The 27971-nt window shown below is 41.7% G+C and overlaps 1 protein-coding gene across 6 annotated transcripts in view; it reads left to right on the top strand.

Annotated features, from left to right (window-relative positions):
* The window catches only part of cora (erythrocyte membrane protein band 4.1 like coracle), a 101696-nt gene that overhangs the window by 51160 nt on the left and 22565 nt on the right, over positions 1–27971 (top strand). For all 6 annotated transcript variants that reach the window (XM_019043203.2, XM_019043212.2, XM_019043195.2 and 3 more), the window contains exon 3: positions 20190–20366. In XM_019043203.2, the coding sequence (XP_018898748.2) occupies positions 20217–20366 (150 nt within the window). In that variant the 5' untranslated portion in view covers positions 20190–20216. The remainder of the gene's footprint in view (positions 1–20189; positions 20367–27971) is intronic.

Genomic DNA, 27971 nt, shown 5'->3' with positions numbered 1-27971 from the left:
GGTAAAAGCTCCGGAAAAGCAGCGAAAACAGCATCCTCGCCACGGCACTGATGGAGAGTGTACTATCTCTAGCTCCATCTTGAACAAACTCAAGTGTCATCGCAGCTACGTACTTTTATGGATCAGCCAGAAATAGCAGTTCCTTATTGTAAAATGTATTCTCATCGTTTAACACAACATTGAAGGAGACTTCTTCTAGAGTTAGGCCAATTTTATTCTCTGTGTACCAAGGTGAAAAAATCATGGCACGGATTGAAAAAAAAAAGTCGTCAAGAATCAAGAAAATGTTAACTACTGCTCGTATTATTTAGACCAGTTTTTTTTCTTCTTAAACAAAAAACCTCTTATCAGCTTGAATGGGAAGATGTCAACAAGCTATTTTCAGAGCTTTGTTTACAAGTGGAGATAAGGTAATGCTAATAACGTTACTCTCCCACTCTGCCGTGCTTAGGAAGATAACGCCGTATGAACATTCGGGAGTTGCCAAATTTCCTTCGATAAAATGCTTATTTTTAAGAAAAGTTATGTATATTTTTCTTTGAAATTTTCAGGAGCTTTAGGTGAAATTGCAAACTAAATCTTCTGAAAAATTGGGTAAAAAATATTCATAAGTTCACCAGGAAATTTGTGTTTTATCAAAGGAAATTTGGCAACACCTGAAGGTTCATACGTTTTTCCTTAGCACGGCAGCAATCTCCATCTGGTGAAGTTTTCTTTCCGAGCACAAGTGATTCAAGTGTAAATAAGTGTGTCGCGTCAGTGGTTCCCAATCTTCTCCTCAGCCTTCTTATTGGTCAGTTTTAGGAGAACCCTGGTAAAAATTGGCAGTAGAATCTGTGTTCCAAAATACCATAGACCTACAGCCGGCTGTAAGATTTCCAATAGCTTCTATAGCCGGCTACACAATTTCTTATAGCCTTTCATAGCCGATGGCGATTAAGCAACAGCCAGGCGATAAATTGTATGCTAAGCGTTACTAATTACGGATGCTAGGACTTTGTGAGTTTTTGGAATACTGCTCTCTTTTTGGGTCGTCGTTTCTTGATTTATTTTGCGAGGAAAGCTCCGTACTTTTGATGGATGCCTGCCATTACTAATATATTAGAGCGCCTTCAGTTTCGTATGATACTGTGCAATACCTATAGTGTGAAATAGTTGCTTCAAGCGCCGTGGCAGGCGGGCAGCCAGCGCGGAACACGCATTGGCGCCTACAAACCTAACAGGGATACTTCACGCGTTGCGCAATGCGTGAGGTATCCCTGTTAGGTTTGTAGGCGCCAGTGCGTCGCCGCTCCGCTTTGTGTTACGCTCTAGTATTTAATCTGGCGGAGTCAGCGTTATTCAACTAATAGTCCAGGCGCCTGGTAAGTCTACCTGGAATTTTGGGTACACAGCGATTTTTTTGGCCTACTTTATGTTTTTTGGGTCGCTGAATCCGAATCTGAAGTTTCCGCACGCGTATCTGGTGAGCATTTTCCGCTATTTTGAAAAAATGGCCTAAAAAGGCCTTTTTTTGCGGTTTTTTTTGATATAGCGGCTACAGATGAGGAAAAGTCCCGGATTTAGCTAATGTTTTGAATAGCTGACATAATTTGGAAGAAAATGGTTTATACATATGTTAGGTTTGCTTAAAAATTGAGGAAGATACAGCATCGTGAACATCGCGCCTATTCACGTTTTCGCGGCGCACCCGTCAACGCGCGATCCGGCTCGCCGCGGTCAGCCAAGTTCCGAAGCGTTCTAAAGTTCCGAAATCCGAGGTTCCTCAATTTTTGAGCAAACCTAGCATATTTATATACCATTTTCTTCCAAATTTTGTCAGCTATTCAAAACATTAGCTAAATCCGGGACTTTTCCTCATCCGTAGCAGCTATATCAAAAAAACCGCAAAAAAAAGGCCTTTTTAGGCCATTTTTTCAAATTAGCGGAAAATGCTCACCAGATACGCGTGCGGAAACTTCAGATTCGGATTCAGCGACCCAAAAAACATAAAGTAAGCCAAAAAAATCGCTGTGTACCCAAAATTCCAGGTAGCCTCATTTTTAGCTACCAGGCGCCTGGACTATAATGATTTTGAAATGTTTGCACATCCTGTATGGATTATTCTCATTTTAATTGATGAAAAAAAATATGTATTAAAGGAAAATATAATGTGTTTTTTGTAAATATTAAGGTGGTTCCGTATCAAACTTAATGATTTCCAAAGCACACGAATTTTTACACAATTTCTTATAACCTTTTATAATCGATGGCGAAAAAGCAACAGCCAGGCGATAGGAACGATAGCCCGGCTGCATAATTTTGTATCGCTTCGTATAGCCCGGCCGTATGATTCTCTCCGCATTCTACAGCCAGCTATATGATTTTCTGTAGCCTTCTTTAGCCGGCTATGAGAATTTCTATGGTATTTTGAAACGCAGCTCTTATCGTCAATTTTTACCAGGGAAGTTTCATTCTCGCACGAACGTAGGAAAGAAGTGGAAAAACTCATTGTCAGGTTTATCAGTAATTTTTCTCCTTTTTAGCGGGAGAGTCTAGGGGAGCGTTCCGAATTTTTTAAAAGGCGCCAAGGCCTAAGTACGTTACGAGTACAATTTTCATTTTTACACCCATAAGGAAAAGGAGGGAGGACAAATGGACCACTAGGCAAGGTACGAATTTAAACAATCTGATACATGTCTCTTAAACAGAATTTCACGTAGAGCACGATTCGCACAACGAAAATGACTAAAACCAATTTCTAACGAAGATATTTACGTTTTTATTTCACATAGAGTACTAGGAATTTGAACTGCCCGCTCACAAGAAACTCAAAGCTCTACGTGAGTCAAATCGCGCACTACAACGGTTTCAGCAAGCTTCTCAACCGAGCAATGTTCATTTCCCACCATGTGTTGTTCAAACTATAAGCAATTCGCTATAGCTGAGCCGAAGCGTCAAGATTGAGGTTGCCAGATTTTTATATCGCAAAGACTGTCATGATAACGTCTAGCGCGCGATGTGAATCACGTAGAGCATTGAGTTTTCATGAGCGGGTGGTTCGAATTCACGCATCAGGAATCATTAAATATCTATGTAAGGAGTTGATTTCGCTAATTTTTGTTGTGCGCTTCGTGTTTTACGTGAAATTTTGATTAAGAAACATGTATCAGAATGCTGAAATTCGTACCTTGTAAATTGGTCCATTAATGGTTTCGGGAGATAATCGCACGGAAAAAAAGAGGTAGGGGTTAAATCCCAACTGTTGGATGATATGGACATCCCCAATTAATTGTGGTAATACTCCGATTAATTTTGGTATAGTATCCTGGTAAATTAGGTAACTAACCCAAATGTTGCGGTACTATCCCAACTTGAATTGCGGAGCTACCAAAATTAATTGGAAATGTCCATATCATCCAACTTTGGGTAGTAGACAGTGTTCGAAACTCGCGTATGAGTTTTAGAAGCCATGCGGCACATGGAGCTCGATTTTTAAGGGGCCAAATTGACTTTTTGCGTGTATATCACAGCGCATTTAGTGATAAGTTGGACGCAAGATATTTTGGTTACAGAAGTAGCAGCTGTAACTTGGAGGAAATTTCGAAAAATCACCAAACAGAAAATTTAGAATGTTTCTTTTCTTTTTGGGGGGAGGGGGGGGGGGCGATTTTTAGGGGCCACGTTGGCGCAGAACCATCATTTTTTAGGCGCCGTGACCGATTTCTTAGGCGCATTTTAGCGCGTTGGCGCCTGCGAGTTTCGAACACTGGCAGTAGAACAATTTTGGGGGATAACCTCTGACACTTTTTTTTCCGTGATCAAGTAGAGCGTTGTGTGTTGCGTGTTTTTTCAAGGGGGGGGGGTATAGATCTGCGTATCGGGCATTACTTTCGTTTTCTCACATATGTACAACGAAGGGTGAGAAACTTTATGCTTATATCAGTAATTTTTCTATCATCGAGGGGGGGGGGGGGTCATAAGGAGCGTTACGTACCTCTTTAGGGGGGGGGGGGGGTGATAAAATTAGATTTTTAGCGATAACGTATTTTCCAACCGTCCCCTGTGGTTTCGGGAGCTCTTGGAGATTTCAGTGGCAATTCGTAAGTAGTTGAATTTGTCACTCCGTGACGCGGCTCCTTTTTCAATATTCGTGTCGTAGGTTTGGGAATGAAGCTTAATTAGCATCTCAAGGCGTTGAATTGGTCGCGCGTGAGTCATCCCAGATTCCGAGCCCTGATCCTCCCCTGCGTTATTCCCGCATGCGCCAGCGAGGAGGCGTTTATTATGCGACAGGGAACCGACCGTAGCTAGAGTCCCTTTATACTGAGAGTCAAGACAATTTGAATCCATTTCTGATTGGTTCCCGTATTTTAGGCCTCCACAGTGTCACAAACGGGAATAAAGATTACATTTTCACCAATTGCAAAGATTATAATCTGGAATGGACCAGGGAATTACGGGTTCGGCAAGGAACAAACGGAATGAGAGGAGGAACGGAGAAAGGCATTTGAGAATGGGCCGATCAAAGATTACGAAAAACGTTCAATTTCTGTAATCTTTATTCCCGTTTGTGACATCTATGAGCCGAATTGTCTTGACTCTCAGTATAAAGGGACTCTAACCGTAGCAGCCTCCGAATAGTTCCATTCGAAAACCACGTATCGCGATCTCCGACGCTGCTGGTTTCTAGGGGTGGCTCGATTTCGGGAAATCGAGTTGATTTTCGGTAAAAAATCGATTCGATCTCGAAGAGGATAAGAATATCGATCTCGGAAAAAATCCATTTTTTCCCCGAAAACGATTTTGTAACATTTACAACCTCAATTTCGGCGTCCTCAACACAACTACTGTTAAAGCTGAACTCGAAATAAAACTCAGGTTTCTCAGAACCCAGGCTTTGTGTGACGCACATAAACGCGTAGGACATTTCGATTTTTTTCAATAATTCGATTTCTGCGGGAAAAATTGATTCCGACTTGAAGTCGACATCCAAAAATCGACCCCTTCAAATCGATTACATTTCGACGTCAAAAAATAAATTTAAAATCGCTATCCTTACGTAGTTCCTCTGCACATCCCCATCTGTTGTCCCAAAGCTGTCTTGTGTTGGCAATTTTTCCCCAATTTTATTTTTTTTTTTAAACTTTTTATTTATTTCTTTTTTTGGCCCGAGCCACTGCAGGGTAGGTTTTGTGAGAGCAATCAAACGGCTTTTAGTTTCAACCAGAGTTTCACTTAGAACTAGAGCACTCTCATATGAGAGTTATTATTCAGATCCAATTCGATGCAATAGAGAATCGCTAAGGTGACGTCACAACTAATAGCGTCTATGGAGAGATTTTTTTTTTTTTTTTGACCTGAAGGATTCACTTTCGATTGGCTCAGGCATCTCACACTTCATGAGAGCTCTTAGGATAAAATAAAATGGCAGACTTTCCACACTGATGACACACAATCAAACAAATTGGACTTTTTTTTGCAGTTAGGAACTACAATTTCTGGCTCATTCGTAAAAACGCATATGTCCATCGGGAAACTGAACAACATTTTGTAATTAAGAACTACAATTTATAGCTCAGTTTAGAAACAACGTACGTCCCTATGCACATTAGTGTTTGCATAGATGAGCCAGAAATAGTTCCTAATTGTATGATTATAGTTCCTTATTGCAAAATGTATAGTCCTACTGGGGTTTGCCTTGCTCGCCGTGAACTACATTCAAATCAGACAGTCAGGCTTATCCACCCTGGTGTAAAACCAAGCTGGTGCCCTACAATTGAAAAACAATTTCAACTTTACCTTCCACTATTGCAAGGTTGGTAACAACCTGCTCATTCGCTCTCACTGACCGACGATCTAGAAACCATAGGCAGGGTGATGCTATGCTACGCCAACAGTGAAAGTAGTATCACACCGGGAGCATCAATAGGTTAAGATGAAGACAGTCGATTTCCATGGTTTCTTATGGGACTGTTGCTGAATAAGGACTTGTATCAAATTCAGAACCAACTGTTGGAAAAGTGGTGTCCAGATATGAAATTTAGCCATTCTTCAAAATAGAATACGATAAAAATTTCAACGCTAAATAATTTATTGTAAAATCTCCTTAAAGATCCCATGTAATTGAGGTTATGACGAGAATAGCAATTGGACAGTTCCACTCCCCACCCGCTCCATGTGTGTTACGTTTTTTCGTAGGCTACATCCAATCAACAGTTTCTACATCTAAATCCGCCGCCATTTTTTTATACAAAGTGTTTCTGACCGGTCTAAACCCACCTCCCGGTGCGCGCTTGGCGCAATAAGCGTTATGCGCTACGCGTTATTCTTATGATTTTATATTACTGAGTAAGATAACGACGGTTTAAGTCGGCAATCACATAACTCGGTTTGCGACGTCGCAGACTTCCTGTCATACTTTATTTTTTAAACGGAAAACTACTCAACGGCAATTCTTTAAAACTGCTGTGATTTTTCTTCTCTGGGCGAAGAAAATTCTGCAAAAACTTCAAGGAATGATGTCAATTTGTTCTCCTTTAAAAAAATATCGCTGAGGCAGAGATTTTTAGTCACCGCCAACGAGATATGTGGTGCGGACTTACGCTTTCGATAAGGTTTTAAATTAAATAATCTATCCCCGTCATATTTTAATTTGAGTTTTGTCTTCTTCCGGTAGGCTCCATTCAGATCAGAACTTGGGTTTCTTAAGAATGAAGTCAGTGACGTTAGTACTTGAAGGACACATTTTCAGGGAGCCGAATGAAATCAATGCCCCTAGCAGCACATCTTACTGTCATATACATGGAGTGTGTGAGGACCAGATGAATTTGTTGAGGGAAGCCTTTCCAGAATGCGTAGGAAACACAGTCTATTTTGAATGTGGATTGCAGCGGTTAATTAAGCGGGTGCTCATACGAAGACCAGTGTGCCATGTCCTGAATATTTTGACCAAAGAATATGGGTACAAAATTGTATCCTCTCACTCTTTTTCTTTGGATGTCGCTAGCTCTACGATTTCGATGGATTGGACCTTACAAAAAGATTTGATACTGGACTAAAGGTTGTTGAAATGATCATTTATATAATATCCACAAGTTTTGATGGTTCCAATAAGGAAGTGAATTGCAGACCTATATCTTGTTTCAACTGCTTATTTCTCAAAAAGGTCTTCTGTATGAATATGTATATTTTGCTCTTCCTGTATCATTAAATACCTTTATTCTCAATTCTCTAATTGTTTTTTCTTTTCTTTTCTAAATTATCGCATTTTAAAAGTTGTGGAGATCAATGTTTCAACCGAGGATTTCTTTTATTCTTATGGGGAAATTAAAATTCGAAGGACGAAAATTCCAAATTCCCTCGAGTCCTATTTTTATCCACTTTTTTATATGTATTAAAATGTTCTAACATTTAAATATCTTGCATAAGTTTAGGCGCCCTATATTTTGCTCCCTTTATTACACTATATTCTTAAACCGAGCAAATTCTTACTTACATCTAATCAGTTCAACCGTGTTGGAATAAGATTAGGAATATTTTTCTTTTTTGTCGGGAAAATGTTAGGGAATTATATTTTCCGTTTGTTAAAGAATTTTAAATTTTTCCTCGGTTTTTTGGTCGTTTTTGTCAGGGAAATCAGGGAGATATCAGAATTTTTTATTTATTTTTTTTTCTGAAATTTGCTTGACACACTGGTGCAGGACCATAACAAACAAAAAACATTAATGAGGTATGCAAATATTAAGGAACTTTTATCAACTTATCAAAGTATAAAACGACTTAAAACGTCGTCAATGACATAACTGTCCCTACAATGGCTGTGACTGTCATCGCTCTCAAAATTGTATCATCCGTCGCAACTTAGAGGAAAAATAATCGGTATGCATGCTTACAATGCTCATAATAGAATCAGGTTCACCGGTCCTCGTCGTACATAGTTAAAATTTCCCTAATGTTAGACCGAAATAATTATTACCGTAACGATAAAATAGTAACTAGGACTAGGAAAATAGATGGAACCTGTTCCGCTGTAAGCATTGTGAGAACAAACGAAGCTTTTTTCACTCTGAGTGCAAGCGTTTTTTACCCCATGTCAAGTTTTATTTCTTTTATTCCTCGTCTATTTTTTTTTTTCTTATTATTATTATTCTGAAGTGCGTAGCATTGACCTCTGCCTATCGGAAATGGAGTGTGACGATTTGAATTAATTACGGTTCTTATTTTTCGTCAATGACCCAAGATGATTCGCTGCGCTGCCGTGCTGAAGAAAAACGCCGCATGAACATTCGAGAGTTGCCAAATTTACTCCCTTCAAACGTTTATTTTTGAGGAATGTTATGAATATGTTTCCTTGCAATTTTCAGAAACTTAAGGGGAGATTGCGGACACAATTGAATGAAAAATTAAAAGAAAAACATTCGTTAGTTTCCTAAGAAATTATTGTCTTATCAAAGGAAATTTGGCAACGTTTAAAGGTTCATACGGCGTTTGTCCCAAGATCATCCTGTCGGTACTCCTTGCTTTTACTGTGGTGTCTGTGGTGTTCAGCCAGCTGTGGCGAGGCGTGAATGATCGATTATCGATATCTCCCCATTTGAAGCTATGGTAAAGAATCGATTATCAAGGTGTCCTGTGCAAACACCCTATTTATCGATCTTTTTCCACAGGTTTAAATGGTAGATTAATCGCTATATCGCAAAGCACTGTTGGTCGAAGCTCGAAAATGGGCTCCATTATTTCATCCGTTTATTTAAAATCGTTTCCCCTCTTTCGATTAAATATTGCGGCTTGGCTCGACTCAGACTGTCTAAATGCACTAAATAATTAAGAGAAGAAAAATAGTAGTCACTATTTTTCCACGACCACATTTTATTCGACCACAGAACCTTATACAATTTTGTACGCATGTGTTTGTCCGTACAACTCTGCGCAACTGGGATTCAGTAAGAAAGAATTATGAAGGTAGACTTTTTTTCAATCATTATTCACAGTTGAGCTTTTTTTTTTTGAGCACTGTTGAGCTGCCGAATATTGATCACGTTCACACGAAGGCTCGCTTCGCGATCAAATGAAAGACTCCTCGAAAAAGTGAGCAATATTTTGTGGAAGGCAGCGAACTTGAAATTTTATGATGGATGTCGGCAAGGAAATGATAAAAAGACTGATTCAATAATCAGCCTAACCTCTATATGGATTACATTTTGCTCCCGTATCTGCGTATGGAAACCAATGGCATGTATGTTGTTTCTAAAATGGGCCAGAAATAGTGGTTCCTTATTGCAAAATGTAATCCATTTGACGTTGCTTACTTTCCTCTCGTGATCAACTTTTTTGAACTAAAATTAACGAGCAAGGTTGCCAGGTTTGGCGTCAAAATAAGGACATTTCACATGGGTTCAATTACGGAAATGTGCTGTTTTTCAGGACTGTCTGGCAATAATGCTATCAAGATACAATGCCCTGATACATTCTGTGAATTTCTCCAAGGATGTAAATGGTATTAGTTTCCTCGTGCAAAAATTAAACATAAGTGAAAATTAGGCAACATGTTATGAAATTAGGCTGATTTTATGTGTCCGAATGATGAAACGTCAGTATTTTCCACTGCTTAGCGATCCACGACCATTGAATCACGATTCTGATCATGGCGCGTCTCAGAAGTTAGTATTACCGTATTTTTCGTCCATTTAAATCCATTGAATACAATCGATTACAAGCGAGCCAGCCTTTTTCGATAAGTCTCGATTGTTTACATACATTTGAATGGGACGAAACCCAATATTGCCAACCTGTCACCGTTGCGGTGTCCGCGAAACGAACGCGGTCAGCGTTGAGGTCTTTCAACAGGTCAGCTGTAAAAATTCCGATCCACTCGAACGACTCTTCTCTGAACAGTTGAATTTGATCGGCTTAAACTCATGAATTTTAAGAGGCGTCGATATTTTCTGGACCACCAAGACAGCTCCGCGGTCGCGCAACGTCACTATCCAAACGAAAGAACGCAAGCACTTTCCAGCGTTGCAAAACTTTAATTCGTGAATTGTTTTATTACCAGTAAACAGATTGGCACTTCTAACTGAAGATTTCACTGATTCTTCCAGCGATCAATTGCAAAACTCAGTGAAATTTTGACATGAAACTGCACGGTCATATTCATGTAAAGAAATTGCATTGTTTGCGTCAATTTTGCAACCTTAGAATCACTGGTGGATCCAGGAAATCGGCTAAATTGTTTTCCTCCATTTAAACCTATAAAAATGTGTCGATTCTTGGAGGGGCCAGGTGCTCCGACAGTAATCGATTATTTAACATAGGTTTAAACGGAGGAAACCCGGTGTTGCCAAAATCACTGGTTCCGCCTCTGCTTAGAATGTACTTGCGTTCCTTTTTCGGGAATGACGAATAATACATCCTTTCCTCACACGGAGAAAAAAACCTCGTGCGTAGGACCCGAAGTTTAGGTCATATGGATCTCTGGAGTTTTCGGATCGAGCATCTGAACAGTTCAGGTCTTGCTATCGAGGTTCGGATCACACATTACTTCAGTTCTTACATCTGAAGTACTGCAGATGTGAGAACCGAAGTTTTTCGGATGTGAGAGCCGAAGTTTTTCGGATGTGAGAACCGAAGTTTTTTGGATGTGAGAACTGAAGTTTTTCGGATGTGAAAACCGAAGTACTTCAGATGTAAGAACTGAAGTTTCTGATGTGTGATCCAAACCTCAGCAGCTGGACCTGAAGTGTTCAGATGCTCAATCCGAAAACTTCAGAGATCCATATGACCTAAACTTCGGGTCCCACGCACGAGGTTTTTTTCTCCGTGCAAAGATCCGAGTTAGGAGAAAGGTAGGAGTTACCAGTGGCGCTTCTTGAAAGTTGGCAACGCTGTTTTTCCTCCATTCAAACGTATGTAAAACAATCGATTCCAGGCGAGGCAACTCGCCTCACGTGGAATCGATATTTTCACACACACTTAAATGGGGGGAAAACAGTGTTGCCAACTTTCAAGACTCGCCACTGGGAGTTACCCGGTTTCTCGGTTTATGATCGAGTTCCAAACCAGTTTTTAGCTGTAAGTGGAGCCGCAACGGTTCGCGCGACATTATGCATTCCTGTATGTTGGTCGTCACCCACTAATGAGCTCGCGCTATGCAGCAGCATCGACCGATTTCGAGCATATCCTTTACGCTTCATTCATAGCCGTTCAGTTCGGTTTCGTCAACTTTCACGTCGGGGCCGAGGAAGAACGCCGTGTGCTGCCGCGCTAAGGAAGAACGACGTATGAGCCTTCAGCCGTTGCCAAATCCCAAATCAAGAACAAATCCCGATTCCCGATCCCGATCTTGATTTGCCCGTCGACAAATCAAGAATTTCTGGGAGTTTTTTTTTTTTACATATTTTTCTTCCGATTTATTAGAGAATTACGTTTCTTAGTTTGATCTGATGTGTCTGAAAATTTCAAGGAAAAATATTCATGACGTTCCTCAAAAATAAAAATTTTCTGAGAGGAAATTTGGCAACATTCGAATGCTTATACGGCGTTTTTCGTAGCACGGCAGTAAAGACATCAAACGTTGCCTAATTTCCCTCAATAAAATACGGCTTTTCAGGGAAACTTGTAAGTATTTTACCGCCAATTTTTATGAGGATTTTATCCTTTAGTTGATCTTAAGTATCTTATAATTTTCAGGAAAAATATGCATAGCTTCCTTAAAAACAAGTATTATTTATTGAGGGGGAGGGGGGGGGGTATTTCGGCCCCATTCGAAAGTTCATACGGCAGCTTCTGCATGGCGACGAAAGCTGTCCTCGAAGAAAACTTGAGTGAATGAAGCAACACAGTCCGAGGTGTGAAAAGACCTGGTATGTGGACGGCCGACTTGTCGCTCTAAGTACCTAGTTGGAAGCACTTTCTATCATTTTGAAGCGTTTTTATTCTATTTCATTTCGTCAAATCAGGATTTTTGTCTCGGGAAAGATAATACACGGTGGATACAGACAGCATCAGTCCCTGAAAAAACTGAGGCGTATTTCGGTAAAAGGGCGTATGACACTTCCAATGCTGCTAAGATGTAAACGTAGTTCTCTAGTTGTAAGCAACTCATCCGACAGTAGTTCTGCTATGAATTTTTCTTTTAATCTGCTCTAAGTTTTTCTTCACTATTGTAGGGAAGTAAGTCAACTATGAATGAATTTCATCTGCCGCAAACAAAAAAAAATTGCACAATCTTAGCAGCATTGCAAGCCTCATATGCCCTTTTACCGAAAAATGCCTAAATTGTCAGCAGAGAAGTCAAGCCATAAAACTTGATTTTAAGATTTTGTCCGTATACTCTCCTAGGAGTCCTGACTAACAAGTTTCTGGCGACTTCGTGGATTTTCCTACCAAAAGGATGGGGCATAAAGTTTTTGATAATCTGATTAATATGCCCTGAAAATACGGATAAGAGTTTTAAGCAGTTTTTTTCTGAAAACCACAATATCGAACTAGAGACTTTCAACCAACAAACCTCCGGTTTTGCTGGACCCTTTTTGACTTTTTTCCCGAAAAATGTTTATCGTACATTCCTCTATTCTCCGGTATCAATAACTCAATTTTACCCTTACCGGTCATCCGCTGATCTCATGCGGCCCAGTTCGCCTTCAGTACTATAAATAGGCAATATGCTTGGCTTAGAAGCAGCAGTAACTGTACATTTTCATTCGGTTCCAGTCAAGTTTCATCAGCTCTGTTTACATCATTACACGCTCAGCCCCTCAAGTTCGCCTTCAATGACTCAAGTATAGGCAATGTAAATAGCTTGAGAGCTGTTATAGTTGCTTGCAGTTGATTGACCACCCTCTCCTACATCATTTTCGCCCTTAGTCCACAACAACCACCCGATTCAACCATTAGGATCGCTCACTTTTTCCCATAGTTTTGTCTGTTGATTTCAACTATAATCATTTTCGCCCCAAGTCGATAACAACCACACCCGTTTCAATCGATAGGATCGCTCGAGTATCCCCGTCGCCTGCTTTGTCTATCGCTTTATCTATTGATTTCAATAATCAGCCCGAGGATGTAACACAGTTCTCCGGGTTCTGGCGGGAAAGTGTCCAGGACCGCAGGACGGCTGTGGCCTTCTGGTTTATTGTGAGTCCTGAGCCTGAATGAACAGGGCACCTGAGAATGTAGGTCAGACCGGCGGCGCGGCGGCGCAGCGCGATGCCGCTTCGTGTGATGTAATAATAACATTATCAGCGCCAGAACTCGTCCCGGGTCGCGTCGTCGCGTCGATGCGACTACGCCGGCGCACAGTGGATCGAGTCCATATGAGAGGCCGGACAAAAGTTGGAAACTTCAAACGCTTATAACTCCGTTTACACAAAACTTCGAGGTCTAAATGTGGCTCTATTGGTTTTCTCGTGAAATTATCTTTCAGGAGCACCCTTAAAATTTAAAATGTGACGAATCAAACATCGAAATTTGCGGTTTTAGTAAAAGTGTCATGTCCGACCTCTCCAATTGACTCGATCCACTGTGCGCAGCACAATTGAACGAGTCAATGGGAGAAGTCGGACAAAATTCGGTTTCAAAGCTTATGACTCCGTTTACACAAAACTTTGAGGTCTTAAAAAGGTTCCATTGGTTTCCTCGTAAGACTTACTTCTAGGGGAGAGGCACCCCTGTAAGTCTAAAATATGACGAGATAAACATCAAAATTTACGGTTTTAGTAAAAAAATGTCATGTCCGACCTCTCCAAATGACTCGATCCACTGTGAGCCGCACAATTGAACGATTGAATGGAATAAGTCGGACAAAATCTGGAAACTTTAAAAGCTTGCAACTCCGTTTATCCAACATTTTTGAGATTTTAAAAGTGGCTTTATTGGTTTTCTCGTGAAATTTTCTTTCAGAAGCACCCCTTAAAATTTAAAATGTGACAAATTAAACATTAAAATTTGCAGTTATAAAAATGTCATGTCCGACCTCTCTAATTGACTCGACACACTGTGCGCCGCACAATAGATCGAGTCAATGGGGGAAGTCGGACAAAATCTGGAAACTTTAAAAGCTTATAACTCCGTTTATACAGAATTTTAAGATTTTAAAAGTGGTTCCATTGGTTTCCTCGTTGAATTTTATTTTTGAAGCACCCGTTGAAATTGGAAATGTGACAATATAAACATCAATATTTGCAGTTCTTGGTCAACAATTTCATGTCCGACTTTCTGATTGACTCGTTCCCCTGTGCGTGGTCGAGTGTGAGTATCGAGAGGAGAGTGTACCGTCGCGGGAACGGCGAAGCTCCATGTTGTGGATCGGATCGGAAATTGACATTGAGTTGGCGCGGTTTACGTTCTAGGCCGCGGACGACATGATGACGGCTCACTCGAAATTGGACGTATTTCTGCCAAACGGAACTATGTGCCTAATGACGCGAGCCCTCTCATGCATGTATTCTTATGGGTCTCAGGGCTCATGTCTTTATGCACTTAGTTCCGTTTGATAGGAATACGTCCAATTTCGGATCGATTGTTTGATTTTCCGGCACAGTCCGTTCTGCGGAAATTGGCTGGCCTAGTGAATATTTGAACCGCGTTCAGCAGAAAGGAAGTAAGCCACATCAGCCGTTGCCAAATTCAACTGGGAAATTTATTTTTTATTAGAGAACGTTTGAGCTGATTCCTTTGAAAATTTTAAGGAATTAGCTTCCTTCTATGCTGAAAATTCACTGAAATTTGCACAAAAATCCGTCCTGCCGTTTTCGTGTAAAAAATTTAACTGTACGATTAAATTTGACAATGGCTAATGTGGCTTTGTTCCTTTTTGCTTAACGCTGTCCATTTGACATTCGATGGTCTCGTCCAAAAAAAATTGACTTTTTTGATGTCGAGCGCTCTGCCCCGCTTTTTGAGCTCGGCGCAGTTATTGGCGGTTTATCGAATGACGTATCCGCGAAATCAGTCTTCGTATTAATGGCTGAAGTGCGAAATCACGTATCTCCATTGTGGTGTTTCAAGATACCCGCTTCAATTTTTGCATTTTTTAGAGGAGGAGCAAGCTATAACTTTTGTAGCTTAAAATTTTTACAGAATATTCTGCCAATGGAGAAGAAATATCAAGGAAGTTTTCGATGAATTACGCAAGGAAAGCCTGTATGACAGGAAGTCATCGACGTCGCAATCGGAGATACGTGGTTTCGCACTTTGGCCATCGATATTCGTCACCTTCCGGCCAAAGTATCACAAGCGCCATGCGACGTTTAAAAATTTCTACCGCCACTTTATTTTTTTACGAGAAATTATTGGTTGTATCTGTTTGAAAATTTCACTGAATTTTATCGGCAGCAGAAAGCAAATTCAGTGAAATTTTCGGACAGCTTCGTCGAACAATTTCTATGCAAGAGAATGAAATGGAGGTGGAAATTTTTAAACGTCGCATGGCGCTCTTGATACTTTGGCCGGAAGGTATCGATATGAATGGTTTTGGCCGAATTCGTCGCATTTTAGGAGAATGGACGTAACTATACTACAAAGTTTGCAAAATTGTCTAAAATAATTCAATTTTTTGCAATAATGCGCTTCGCTGTTCAAAATTTTGCCGATTTTTGCGTGTGATCAGGAGGCAAAGCGGTGCAATTTTCGGTTGACAAACAAATTTTGAAAATCTCGCAGCATTGAAATGAAGTCACGTTCTTTAATCTGTAGAAAACGACGAATCGTGGCACACATTCACACCGATAGCAAAACCAGGAAAGAGCGTATCTCGGTTCGCGACGTCGCGTCGCATCGCTGCTTCCTGGCTAGTTTTATCGCATCGTAGAAAAACCAGCCGTTTTTAATCTGTGAAATTCTGCATGAAATATCTGTCACTGCGCTCAGAAGAATGAACTGTTTTGGAATGGTAACTTGGCTTGGATCTTCGTTTCGGAAAAGAGCTAAATATGAAGGAGATATAAGAAGATCGTCCAAATTGCTGTCAATACAAGGAATTTTTTGTGCCAGATATCGCAGAATAATTGGATTACATTTTCCAATAAGGAACCACTAATTCTCGCTCTTACAAAAGCACCTTTCTATATACGGAGACCAATGGCATATATGTTGTTTCTAAAATGAGCCAAAAATGGTTCTTTCTGGCAAAATGTAATCCAATCAATCTCAGGGCCCGAATTTTGTCTGTGCTTCCACCCAGAAGTGCAACGTCCATCGATGAGTCGAAACCGCACCACCGGCCAATCAGAGGCGCCAAACCAGACTTACAATTAGTGCAGTCGACAGAGGCGATTCTTGAAAGTTGGCAACACTGTTTTTCCGTCATGCAATTTTATGCAAAACAATCGATCCTTGCTGAGGCAGCTTGCCTCATGAAATCGATATTTTCAATGAACTTAAATGGAGGAAAACAGAGTTGCCAACTTGAATACCATTTTAAATACCGGTCGAAAGACCGACATCCGTATAGGCATACGTAAGGTATGTCTGTGGTGTACGGTTTTGCAACTCTTCTGTTTTAAGGCGCATTTTGCCTAGCTTCGTCACATATGTAGCTCTATTTTCACATGACAATATATTCGAAGGGAACTCTCCGACACTTTATATTTTCCGAGGTTTAAATAAGAAGCTCTGCTCCGGGCTTCCTCCGTATTTCAATTTCGTGCTCCTTATTTTCGGCAATGTGCGTTGCAAAATGCTCGTGGGAACTAGGCCTTAAAACACGCATGAGAAGAGAAGAGACGCGGCACGCCTATTGTGCGTATCCGCGTTTGCTCTCTTTCTGCGTTGTCAAATTGTAAATAAAAACATACTGATTTGCATTAATATTAATCCAGAAGCCAACTTGGTCCACGTCGCAAATGAGCGATGATATAAACCAGCCGTCGAAAGCAATTCAAGGAACCACATGGATAATTGAACATGCGTTAACGACGCGTCTGGTAGATCTCAGATGTATGGGCATCTTTCTCAGGAATCTGGTATTGGTTCCTAGATTTACTTAGGATCCTTTTGCAAAAATTGAGTTCTTAAATCTTTAGGGAAGAACCGCGCGTATGTCTCATTTCTGTTTCAGTGAATTATCAATTCAAATGAATTTCCAATATTCCTCTTGATGCCGTTCTCAAAATACGTAACGCTCTAGAGGGAGGAAGGATCGGGGAGAGCGTCACGGCTTTTTGTTTTTATGTGTTAAAGTATAGGGAACTACGTATGGAAAGCGTCACGAAGAAGGGAGGGGAAGGGGGAATCACACATTTAGTGTTACGTATTTTATGAACAGCCCCTTACAAGAATCAGCGCTAAATAGGACTATTGATTTTTATTACCACTTAGTATCGGTATACCACTGGTATCGATTTTGGAAATGAGCATAATGTACAGCGTAGAGGAAAAAGAAGGTGTTTGCATTTCGGGCATCTTGGATTTTTTTGATGACGTAGGTCGGTACGGACAATTTTCATCATCGATTTTCTTAGAAATGGTGTAGTCGAGAAAAAAGTCTCTCTGTATAAAATGTTTGAAATTATATCATGAGTCGATTTGAGCAAAAAAATCGGACGTTATGGTCTGTTTTTCATACTTGGAGCTCCGGATTTTGCTGGGATATCGACGCCATGTTGTACCGATCCTCGCGGGGTAAACAATCCCAAGATGCGAACACCTCCTTTTCTTCTCTATGAATGAACAGACCTTGTATATTTAATTTATGAATCTATTTCCCCGAAAACTCGTTTCTACAAGCACCATTCGCACGCCAGCGTTGACAACAAGTGCCAAAGGTAAAAACGGTCAAAAGTTGGCAACCTTTTTCCTCCTTATCCCCCTTTTGCCCATGTTAAAGTCATTTCTTTTGGCACAAAGTCTCCGCACTGTCGAAGTATCTATTTTCTCCTTCTAAAGGCGCTCCAGTCACTTCTAAGCGCCGACTTTCATCGGTTTTTTTCATCGACTTGAAAAATCCGTCGATGAGCTGAGGCTGAGACTTGATAGCCATCGGCCCACCTGAAGGTCCAGAATAAAGTTCATTGCGGTTGCTACTTTTCTTGAATATGTTTGAATACGCCCGGTTTTCCCTACAAAAATCTTCCCCAGGCTTTTTTTCCGGTCTTAAATGACCAGGATGCAGTATATTTGAATGCGTCCATTTTTCCCTACAAAAATCTTCCCCTGGCTTTTTTCCGGTCTAAAATGAGCAGGATGCAGTTCCGTAACGTGGCTTGCGCACGCTACCCATAAGCGAATTTTTCTTGAAGTTTCGAGCCCCTTTGGAAAGTCCTGCCCCGGTTTGTCTCATCAATCACCAGCACTAGTGCGGACACCGTTGCTACCAGATTCGACCAATCAGATCCGTTGGTTTTCGATGGATCGAATCTCTTTTAGAACCACCTCGCGAGGCGGTACCAAAGTCACACACCAACAACGTTGCGATTCGTTGTTCACCGGAGGTTCGGGGTTTTTTTTTTCTTTTTCGTAAGGGTGTGTGTACCGAATCTCTAGGTAAAATTCGCCTCATTGGATCTGAATCAACGAACCAGTTCAGCTGCGCTCTTGGGTCACAAATCAGACGGATTCCGGGACACAATCTGGTGACCGTGGCACGTCTGCTCCTAATTAGCGCTTCACCTAAGTGATCATTAAGAGGCGGCCGTAGCCGTAGCGCACTTGTGCCGGGTCCCTCCCCGGTCCCCGCTGCGGTGAGCCCGTTATGAATTTATGACTCGGACGCCGAACTTACAGCTCTTTCAAGTGCTACCGCCCACCTTCCTCCTGGTTTCCGCCCGGTGGCGTGGCGTGCTTCGCGATACATCGATTGATCTGCCATTTAAATCCATGGAAGAGGATCGATTAACTTTGCGTTCGCAACGAAACTTTAATAATCGATTCTTTACCATGGCTTCAAATGGGGAAGTATCGATAGTCGATCATTCTCGCCTGGCGTTGCTTCCGCCCGAGTTCATCAACACACGCGCGCGGCCCATTCCCGCCGTTGTCTTCGGCCCTCTCCTACCTCGCTGAGGAAAAACGCCGTATGAGCCTCCAGGCGTTGCCAAATTTCTGTGGTAAAACACGAATTCCCTGGTAAACTGATGAATATTTTTCTTTCAATTTTTCCAAGAATGTTGTTCGTATTTTGTTCCAAAGCTCCTTAAAATTTCAAGGAAAAGTATTATTGACTTTCCTCAAAAATAAAAATGTTATGAAAGGAAATTCGGCAACTTTCGAATGTTCATGCGTTCTTCCTGAGCACTGCAGTCGTCCGGCCGACTTTTTAAGCTGCGTCGCGCGACCCCGGATGACGCGACGGAAAACAAAAACGATTATGAATGAGGGGGTCCAGGCTGAGGAGTCAACACCTTTCGCTTCGAGTGCGGCGGGTCTGATTCGAGAGAACTCACTTGCAGTTCGTGTCAGGACGTCATGATGGACTCGATAGCGTGGTAGGTCACTACGGACCCAGGTCCAGAGAAGTGGGGAAGTGGTTCTCTGGAAAGGGCTCTCCAGCCGGAAGATGGTCTATGAAAAAGCCCTCCCCTCGGGCCCCCAGCGGATAGGGGGTCACTCGAAAGGGCCTATCCAGCGAGAAAAGGGTCTCTGGAAAGGGCCTACCCAGCGGGAAGGGGGTCTCTGGAAAGGGTCCCTGGAAAGGGCCTATCCAGCGGAAAGGGGGTCCCTGGAAAGGGCCTATCCAGCGGAAAGGGGGTCTGTGGAAAGGGCCTACCCAGCGGGAAGGCGGAAGGGGGTCTCTGGAAAGGAATGGGGGCCTCCAGTGGCAGAGGTTTGCAAGTTTTTGCTCGAAAAATGTTGAAAATCTCATACCCGCAGAAAGCGATTTTATATTATTTGAAAGTATATACCTACATTCGCTAATGAATTTACCAATGGCTAGTCTTGAGAAATTTATTTATTTTACTTCTTCTTGCATGTAAGTCTAATTTGGAGGGGGGGGGGGAGTAAAACCAAATGAGAACACTCGGGCTTTGTCCTATACTTCTGTCCTTTTTTCTAGGTGCGCCAAGTAGAGCAATCATTTCTCCGAGTCGTCGATTTTTTTTCACTTTCTTTCATTCCTGTTTCTTTCTTCATATCTCGTTTGATTTTCGCATTGTTTTGCATGAAAAGGGAAGGTAATTTTTTGTTTTTTGAAACTCAAATCTCGAGCCCATAGCAACCGTGTACCACATTGCCACCGTGTAACTCATGTGTTTTGATTTATTTTGTTCCAGGAGCTGAGTAGGAGAACCTGAGGGAAGATGCCGGAGGAAATAAAGATGTCGGAAATTTCCCCGCCGGAAACGGTGACGAAAACGACCTCGCCGAAAAAATCGCCCGCTCCCCGCGGCAAAACTGTCCTCTGCAAGATCGTGCTCCTCGATGGCTCCATCTACGAAACAAACGTCGACGTAAGTCGTTTCATCCTTTTAGCATCTACTTTCAAGGAACATACCAAATTCTCCGTCAATAATTAATTGAACCATATTTTGCGATTAGGAACCACAATTTCTGGCTCATTTTTGTAACAGCATCTCAGTGGATCGAGTCAAATGAAGAGGTCGGACAAAATTTGGAAACTTTAAACGCTTGTAACGCTTTTAGTGCAAAAATTTAAGATTCCGAAAGTGGTGTTATTGGTTTCCTCGTGAAATTTTCTTTAGGAAGCACCCCTCGAAATTTAAAATGTGACGAAATAAACACCAAAATACTCAGTTTTATAGTCCATAATTTCATGTCCGACCTCTCTGATTGACTCGATCCGCTGTGCGGCGTAAGTCCGCAACCACATATCGACGGTGAAACTACCAAACCACGTATCTCGGTTTGCGACGTCGCAGACTTCCTGTCATACTTTATTTTTTAAATGAAAAACTACGTAACATCCAGTCTTGAAAATTTCTGTGATTTTCCCTCTTTGTGCGGAGAAAATTCCGTGAAAATTTCAAGGAATGATATTGATTTGGTCTACTTCAAAAAAATAAAATGTGAGCGTAGATTTTTAAACACCCCAAACGAGATACGTGGTTTGGTAGTTTCACCGTCGATATCTCGTTCGCGGTTTTTGAAAATCTCCGCTTTTATATTATTTTTTTAAAGGAGAACAAATAGACATCATTCCCTGAAGTTTTTGAAGAATTTTCTTCGCGCAGACAAGGTAAATCTTGACAGTTTTAAAGAATTGCCGTTGAGTAGTTTTTCGTTTAAAAAATAAAGTATGACAGGAAGTTTGCGACGTCGCAAACCGAGATACGTGGTTGCGGACCTACACCGTCGATATGTACCAGTAGTCCTCCTAAGTATACAGATAGTTTCATAAATGAGTAGGAATTGTAGTTCCATATTGGGAAATGCAGTCCATTAGTATTTTCTATTGGCCATTCCTCACTGTTGGGTCAACAACAGCTCAAAGGCTGTATTTTTTAGTCTCGATAATCGTAATTCTCCCTGGCAACATTTGGCAGTAGAATCTGTGTTCCAAAATACCATAGGCCTACAGCCGGCTGTAAGATTTCCAATAGCTTCCATAGCCGGCTACACAATTTCTTATATCCTTTTATAGCCGATGGCGACTAAGCAACAGCCAGGCGATGAAGTGTATGCTAAGCGTTACTAATTACGGATGCTAGGACTTAGTGAGTTTTTGGAATACTGCTCTCTTTTTGGGCCGTAGTATCTTGATTTATTTTGCGAGGAAAGCTCCGTACTTTTGATGGATGCCTGCCATTACTAATATATTAGAGCGCCTTCAGTTTCGTATGATACTGTGCAATACCTCTGGTATGAAATAGTTGCTTCAAGCGCCGTGGCACGCTGCGGCGCGGCAGGCGGGCAGCCAGCGCGAAACGCGCATTGGCGCCTACAAACCCAACAGGGATACTTCACGCGTTGCGCAATGCATGAAGTATCCCTGTTTGGTTTGTAGGCGCCAGTGCGTCGCCGCTCCGCTTTGTTTTAGGCTCTAATATTTAATCTGGGGGAGTCAGCGTTATTCAACTCATGATTTTGAAATGTTTGCACATCCTGTATGGATTATTCTCATTTTAATTGATGAAAAAAACTACGTATTAAAGGAAAATATAATGTGTGTTTTGTCAATATTAAGGTGGTTCCGTATCAAACTTAATGATTTCCAAAGCACACAAATTTCTATACAATTTCTTATAGCCTTTTAAGTATAATCGATGGCGAAAAAGCAACAGCCAGGCGATAAAGTGTAAAGCCCTGCGATAGGAACGATAGCCCGGCTGCATAATTTTGTGTCGCTTCGTATAGCCCGGCCGTATGATTTTCTCCGCATTCTACAGCCAGCTATATGCTTTTCTGTAGCCTTCTTTAGTTGGCTATAAGAATTCCTATGGTATTTTGAAACGCAGCTCTTATCGCCAATTTTTACCAGGGCTTGAATGGATCTGTTGAACTTAAGATGGTTCCTCAGCATTCTGAGGAACGATTCGACAGTCGATCGACCAATTGGACTAGGTTTTTCTATTTGGTACTACAATTTCTGACTCACCTGTAAAAACACGTATATGCTCAGGGAAACTAATGATACATTAGTTGTTTCTAAACTATGCCAGAAATTATAGTTCCTAATTGCAAAATCCTGTCCAGTTGGTAATTTCTGGATTTTAGGACGTCTCCTAAAAATTTTCGAGCATCTTATCGTCAGCAGGAACTGCACGAACAAAACCTCAGGTACGTACACAACTACACAACGTACGTTTTTTGTCCAGAAAATATTTTTGAAGTTGCTTTACACCGAATTATTTGAGAGTGATTTTTGGTCAAATCAGGCGTACAAATACGGAAACTTATTTCATCGATTTGTGAAGCTCGAAAATGTTTCAGAACTGTTCTAAAATCCAGAAATCATCAATTCATCGATCGACCGACTATCCTATAGGCGCACCATCGAATTGTTTTTCAAAATGCTGAAAATCCACTTCAAGAGATACAGCCAACCGATTACATTTTTACGAGTAAAATCGCACGAAATTCATGCTGTTTAGCATGACCTGTAATGCGGATAATCAAAATAAGGAGAACAGTAACTTTTCATCAGAAACTTTCAAAATACACACTCGATAATGATTGTTTTTGAAAAATCCAGGATGTGCGTTAAACATTATTGGAGTTTATGTCACATCTTTTGGCGATCCGTTGGGGAGGGTTGCAGCTCGAATGGTTTATGATACCCGTTTATAAGGGGAAAGGCGTTTAGGACCTGGAAAAAATGAATAGTATTAGAATTCATCAGAGAGGTGGAAATATCCGGGAAAATCAGGGAATCTACCTAAAATTTTGGTGCTAGAAATTGAGTTTTCAAACTCTGTGAGATCAAATTGTTTTTAAAATTGGCGTTCCGTGTTTTTACGCTTTTACTCAACATACTAAATGTGGTAAATTCGATTGTTTTCCGTATCCATAAAGGAAAATCTTGTTTTCCCTGAAGAATCCCGAAGAACTGATAGGAAAGCCTGAATTTTCACCCGGGAATTTCGTCACAGAAATCGGAAAAAAATGAAAAATTCTATAGGCGTCTTGATTTATTCTGACCCCGCCTCCAGGACCAACTCTCAATTTTTCCACGTCAACCTTGAGACACCCTGTATAATTTGACAGGAAGTCCGAAACGTCACAAACCGAGAGACATGTTTTTCCCAGATTTGATGCACGGCGGTTACGATCGCGATTTTTCAATCCCGCTCACAAGCCAGACTCTGGACGCTCGGTCTCAGATGCAGATCTTAGCCTCAATTAGACGTCTTTAAGCTAAAAGGAACTACGTTGCGCGCAAGCCCTATGCACATAGTTCCTTTTAGCATGACTACGTCCAATTCGCAAATGGTATGCGTCTGTTATGACAGCTCGGCTATTTGACGAGAGCGTTGAACTTTCGCCGAAGTTGCCAGGTTGTGCCACCAAAATAAGATCTCCAACACGGGGTCAAGTGGGGAATAGTGCTAATTTTCAGCACAATTTGGCAACAAGCAACTTTTTCGCTCACCGCATCCCGACCCCGGACCGCGGGCGGGTGCGCCTTTATCTCTTCCCGGCCGTGCCACTGTTTTGCGCTACAAGAACAAAGTGGTTCAATGGGACCCCCTCCCCCTTTTTTTGCGTTTTTGCCCCCCGTTTTGTGGCTCTCGATACGCTCTACCCTGCCCTTCCGCAGTTTTTGTCTCTGGCCTCGACCTCAGCACTCATAATACTGCCGTGTTAAGGAAAAACGCCGTACGAGCCCTCTAACGTTGCCGAATTTCTTTCGATAAAAACCGAATTTCCTGGGAAAATTGCAAATATTTTCCCTCAAAATTTTCAGACGGTTTTGTACGCAATTTAATCTATAGTATCTGAAAATTTCAGAGGAAAATATGCTTAAAATGCGTCCAAAATACACGTTTTATCAAGAAAAATTTAGCAACTTTCGAATGTTAATACGACGTTTTTCCTTAGCACGGCAGAATAGCCTTTAATTGATGCAGAAATTCGTATCGAACCTCTGTCTGTGAATGAATCGGACTACATGTTTCAGTGAACGGAATCATAGACGAGTGGGAAAGATGGGGTGTGCTCCAGGAAGCTGCGTAAGAAACAATGTTGAAGTAGGCGTGAAGCCCTTTTGTGGAATGGAAAAACGGGATTTTACATTCTACTGAACGGTTCATGCCTCACGCCATCTCGCCTTCAATTTTGCAGACACACCACGTACATCCATCAAGTACGAATTGTTGTATCTCTGCGCCGTCAGCAACGCGCGTCCTCTTTCTTTCCCGTCCTTTCGTCTTATTTGTAGCGGTTCATGCCTCACGGCATCGCGCCTTCAATTTTGCAGATACACCACGTACATCCATCAAGTACGAATAGTTGTATCTCTGCGCCGTCAGCAACGCGCGTCCTCTTTCTTTCCCGTCCTTTCGTCTTATTTGTAGCGGTTCATGCCTCACGGCATCGCGCCTTCAATTTTGCAGATACACCACGTACATTCATCAAGTATGAATAGTTGTATCTCTGCGCCGTCAGCAACGCGCGTCCTCTCTCTTTCCCGTCTTTTCGTCTTATTTGTTACGAATAGTTGTATCTCTGCGCTTTCATTGACCTGCGCTGAGGTGTCTCTTATTTTTTTAAAGTTGAGAAAAGTCAAGGTTAAGAACATAGTAATTGATTGCAAAATCGAGCTACAAGCCAAAATAAACAAGTAAAATTTAAAAGTACATGTAGATGAGAAAAAAATATGAAATTTACAAAAAACAAAGCAAACGTTTCGACCGCCTACAAACTGCGATCTTATTAAGATCGCAGTTTGTAGGCGGTCGAAACTTTTGCTTTGTTTTTTGTAAGTTTATATTTTTTTCTCATCTACGTACACTTTTAAATATTACTTGATAATTTTGGCTTGTATAGCTAGATTTTTCAATCAATCACTATGTTCTATACAGCTTAGCCAGCCAAATTTGGCAATAAAATGTAGTTAAACTTAAATTTGCTCATCATAAGGCAAAGCATCGGATAGATTGTTAGGGACCACTTGAGACGTAAAATATGTAAAGATGGGCAACCGTCATGTCACGCACAGGCCCACTATGAAATCTGACGTGGAATACCAAAGAAAACCCGCGAATTTTCGTGGATTATGGCTTTCAGATCTCCTGAACAGCCGGCCCTCGTTTCGAAGCTGAAAAATGTGGGAATCACCGGATACAGATTTTTCTGCAAAATATCGAAATTCGGAATTCCAAAAGTGGGCTGAGTTCGATCCTCATCGATTCACCCATCATTTTACCATCTAATCATGTTGAATTATGAGAAGGGGGGGGGGGATGACGAATTGTCATTCTGATTCGATCACTCACTCATCATTACACGACTCGTATCCTGTCATGGTGTCGCAGCGCACAAGCTCTGCATTCTGATGCAGGCCAGTCGCGCAGAGAACCGACGCACAGGAGTCAATCAGAAAGGTCGGACATTAAATTTTTGACTGAAACTGCAAATTTAGACAGGGTGTCTAGCATCAGGATTTTAACGATTTTCCCGACTAAATCAGGATTTAATCATGATTTCATCAGGATTTGAGAAAAGTCGCCCGTCCGATCGGATATTTTTATCGAGCTATGTTTGTGAAGTTACATTCGCCTCTTCTTCTCAGCAAAAATTCAGGATTTGATCAGGATTTGATCAGGATTTGATCAGGATTTGGAAAATTGTGAAATCAGGATCTGGCAGTTAAAAAATCAGGAAAAAATCAGGATTTCCCAGAAGGATAAAAAACTAGACACCCTGTTCGATGTTTATTTCATCACATTTTCAATATAAATGGGGGTTCCTAGAGGAACATTTCACGAGAAAACCAATGGATCCACTTTTAAATCGCACAGTTTTTTTATGAACGGAGTTATGAGCTTTTAAAGTTTCAAAATTTTGTCCGACTTCTCCCGTTGACTCGCTCCATTGTGCTACGTACCCCCGTGGCGAGCGTGAATTATCGATTATCGATATTTCTCCATTTGAAGCCATGGTAAAGAATCGATTATCAAGGTGTTTGTTGCGAACGCCCTGTCTATCGATCCTTTTCCATAGGTTTATATGGGAGATCAATCGATGTATCACAAAGCACGCCACACCACTGGTACCGACGTTATACGTTGGCGTCCAGGCAGTTTTAACCGAGAGCGATCTGGCAACAACGGAGCTCTGGTATGACATGGACACGCTATGACGAATGCCGCCGATGTGCGATGTTATTGTTGAGGCCAAGAGGCGTGCCCCCCCCCTCTGTCCCCCCGTTCCCCGTCCCCCTCCCGACCCCCCGCCACGGCCATCTTAGTGACGTCATCGATACTTTCCAGCAACCGGTTGAAGCCGCGGCGACCCAGCAATAAACCGGCAGCTGATAACCAATCGGCGCGGTCGCGAGGAACTCTATGCCGCGCTGAGGAAAAACGGCGTACGAGCGTTCGAATGTTGCCAAATTTCCTCTTCTAAAAATATTTGTTTCCGTAGAAAATTATGAATTTGCTTCCTTGAAATTTCCAGGCACTCTAGATCAAATTTCGAAGAAAATGGACCACTAGACAAGGTACGAATTTCAGCATTCTGATACATGTTTCTTAACCAAAATTTCACGTAAAATACGACGCACACAACGAAAATTACCAAAAACAACTCCTTCCAAAGATATTTAATGATTCTTGATGCGTGAATTCAAACCACCCGCTCATGAAAACTCAATACTCTGCGTGATTCACATCGTGCGCTAAACGTTATCATGACAGTCTCTGCGATATTAAAATCTGGCAACCTCAATCTTATGACGCTTTGGCTCAGCAGTAGCAATTTTCTTATAGTTTGAACAACACATGGTGGAAAATGAACATTGCTCGATTGAGAGGCTTGCAGAAACCGTTGTAGTGCGCGATTTGACTCACGTAGAGCTTTGAGTTTCTTGTCAGCGGGCAGTTCAAATTCCTCGTGACCAATGTGAAATAAAAACGTTAATATCTTCGTTTGGAGTTTGTTTCAGTATAGTTTTCGTTGCGCGAATCATGCTCTACGTGAAATTCTGGTTAAGAAACATGTATCAGCATGCTTAAATTCGTACCTTGTCTAGTGGTCCATTGTCTGAAAAATCGGCAGAAAATATGCTCAAATTTTCCCGAAAATTCGTGATTTGTTACGGGAAGTTTGGCAACGTTTGATGGCTGATACGACGTTTTTCCCGAGCTCGGCAGAACTGCTACGGGGAAAGAACAGACGTGGACGTGATCGACGTGCTCTCCGGTTCGGCCACGTTTCTGGATACTCGACGGCGCCTATCGAGGGGGGGGGGGGGGGGGGGGCGGCACACAATCGGGACGTGTACCCGAAAAATACGTGGAAGTGATGACTCCGCGGCGGTTGACGGGCTGTAAAGTTAATTAACGCTTCTAGCGAGCCGTTGAAGTTCTGTCGTCGAATTTGCGGCGCAGCACGGTCGATGGAAAGCGACTCGAACCAAAAAAAAATATTTGACT

This window comes from Bemisia tabaci, chromosome 5, assembly GCF_918797505.1.
Source record: "Bemisia tabaci chromosome 5, PGI_BMITA_v3".
Lineage (NCBI taxonomy): Eukaryota > Metazoa > Arthropoda > Insecta > Hemiptera > Aleyrodidae > Bemisia > Bemisia tabaci.
Note: the sequence above shows the minus strand (reverse complement) of the source record. Positions and strands in the feature narration are given on the sequence as shown.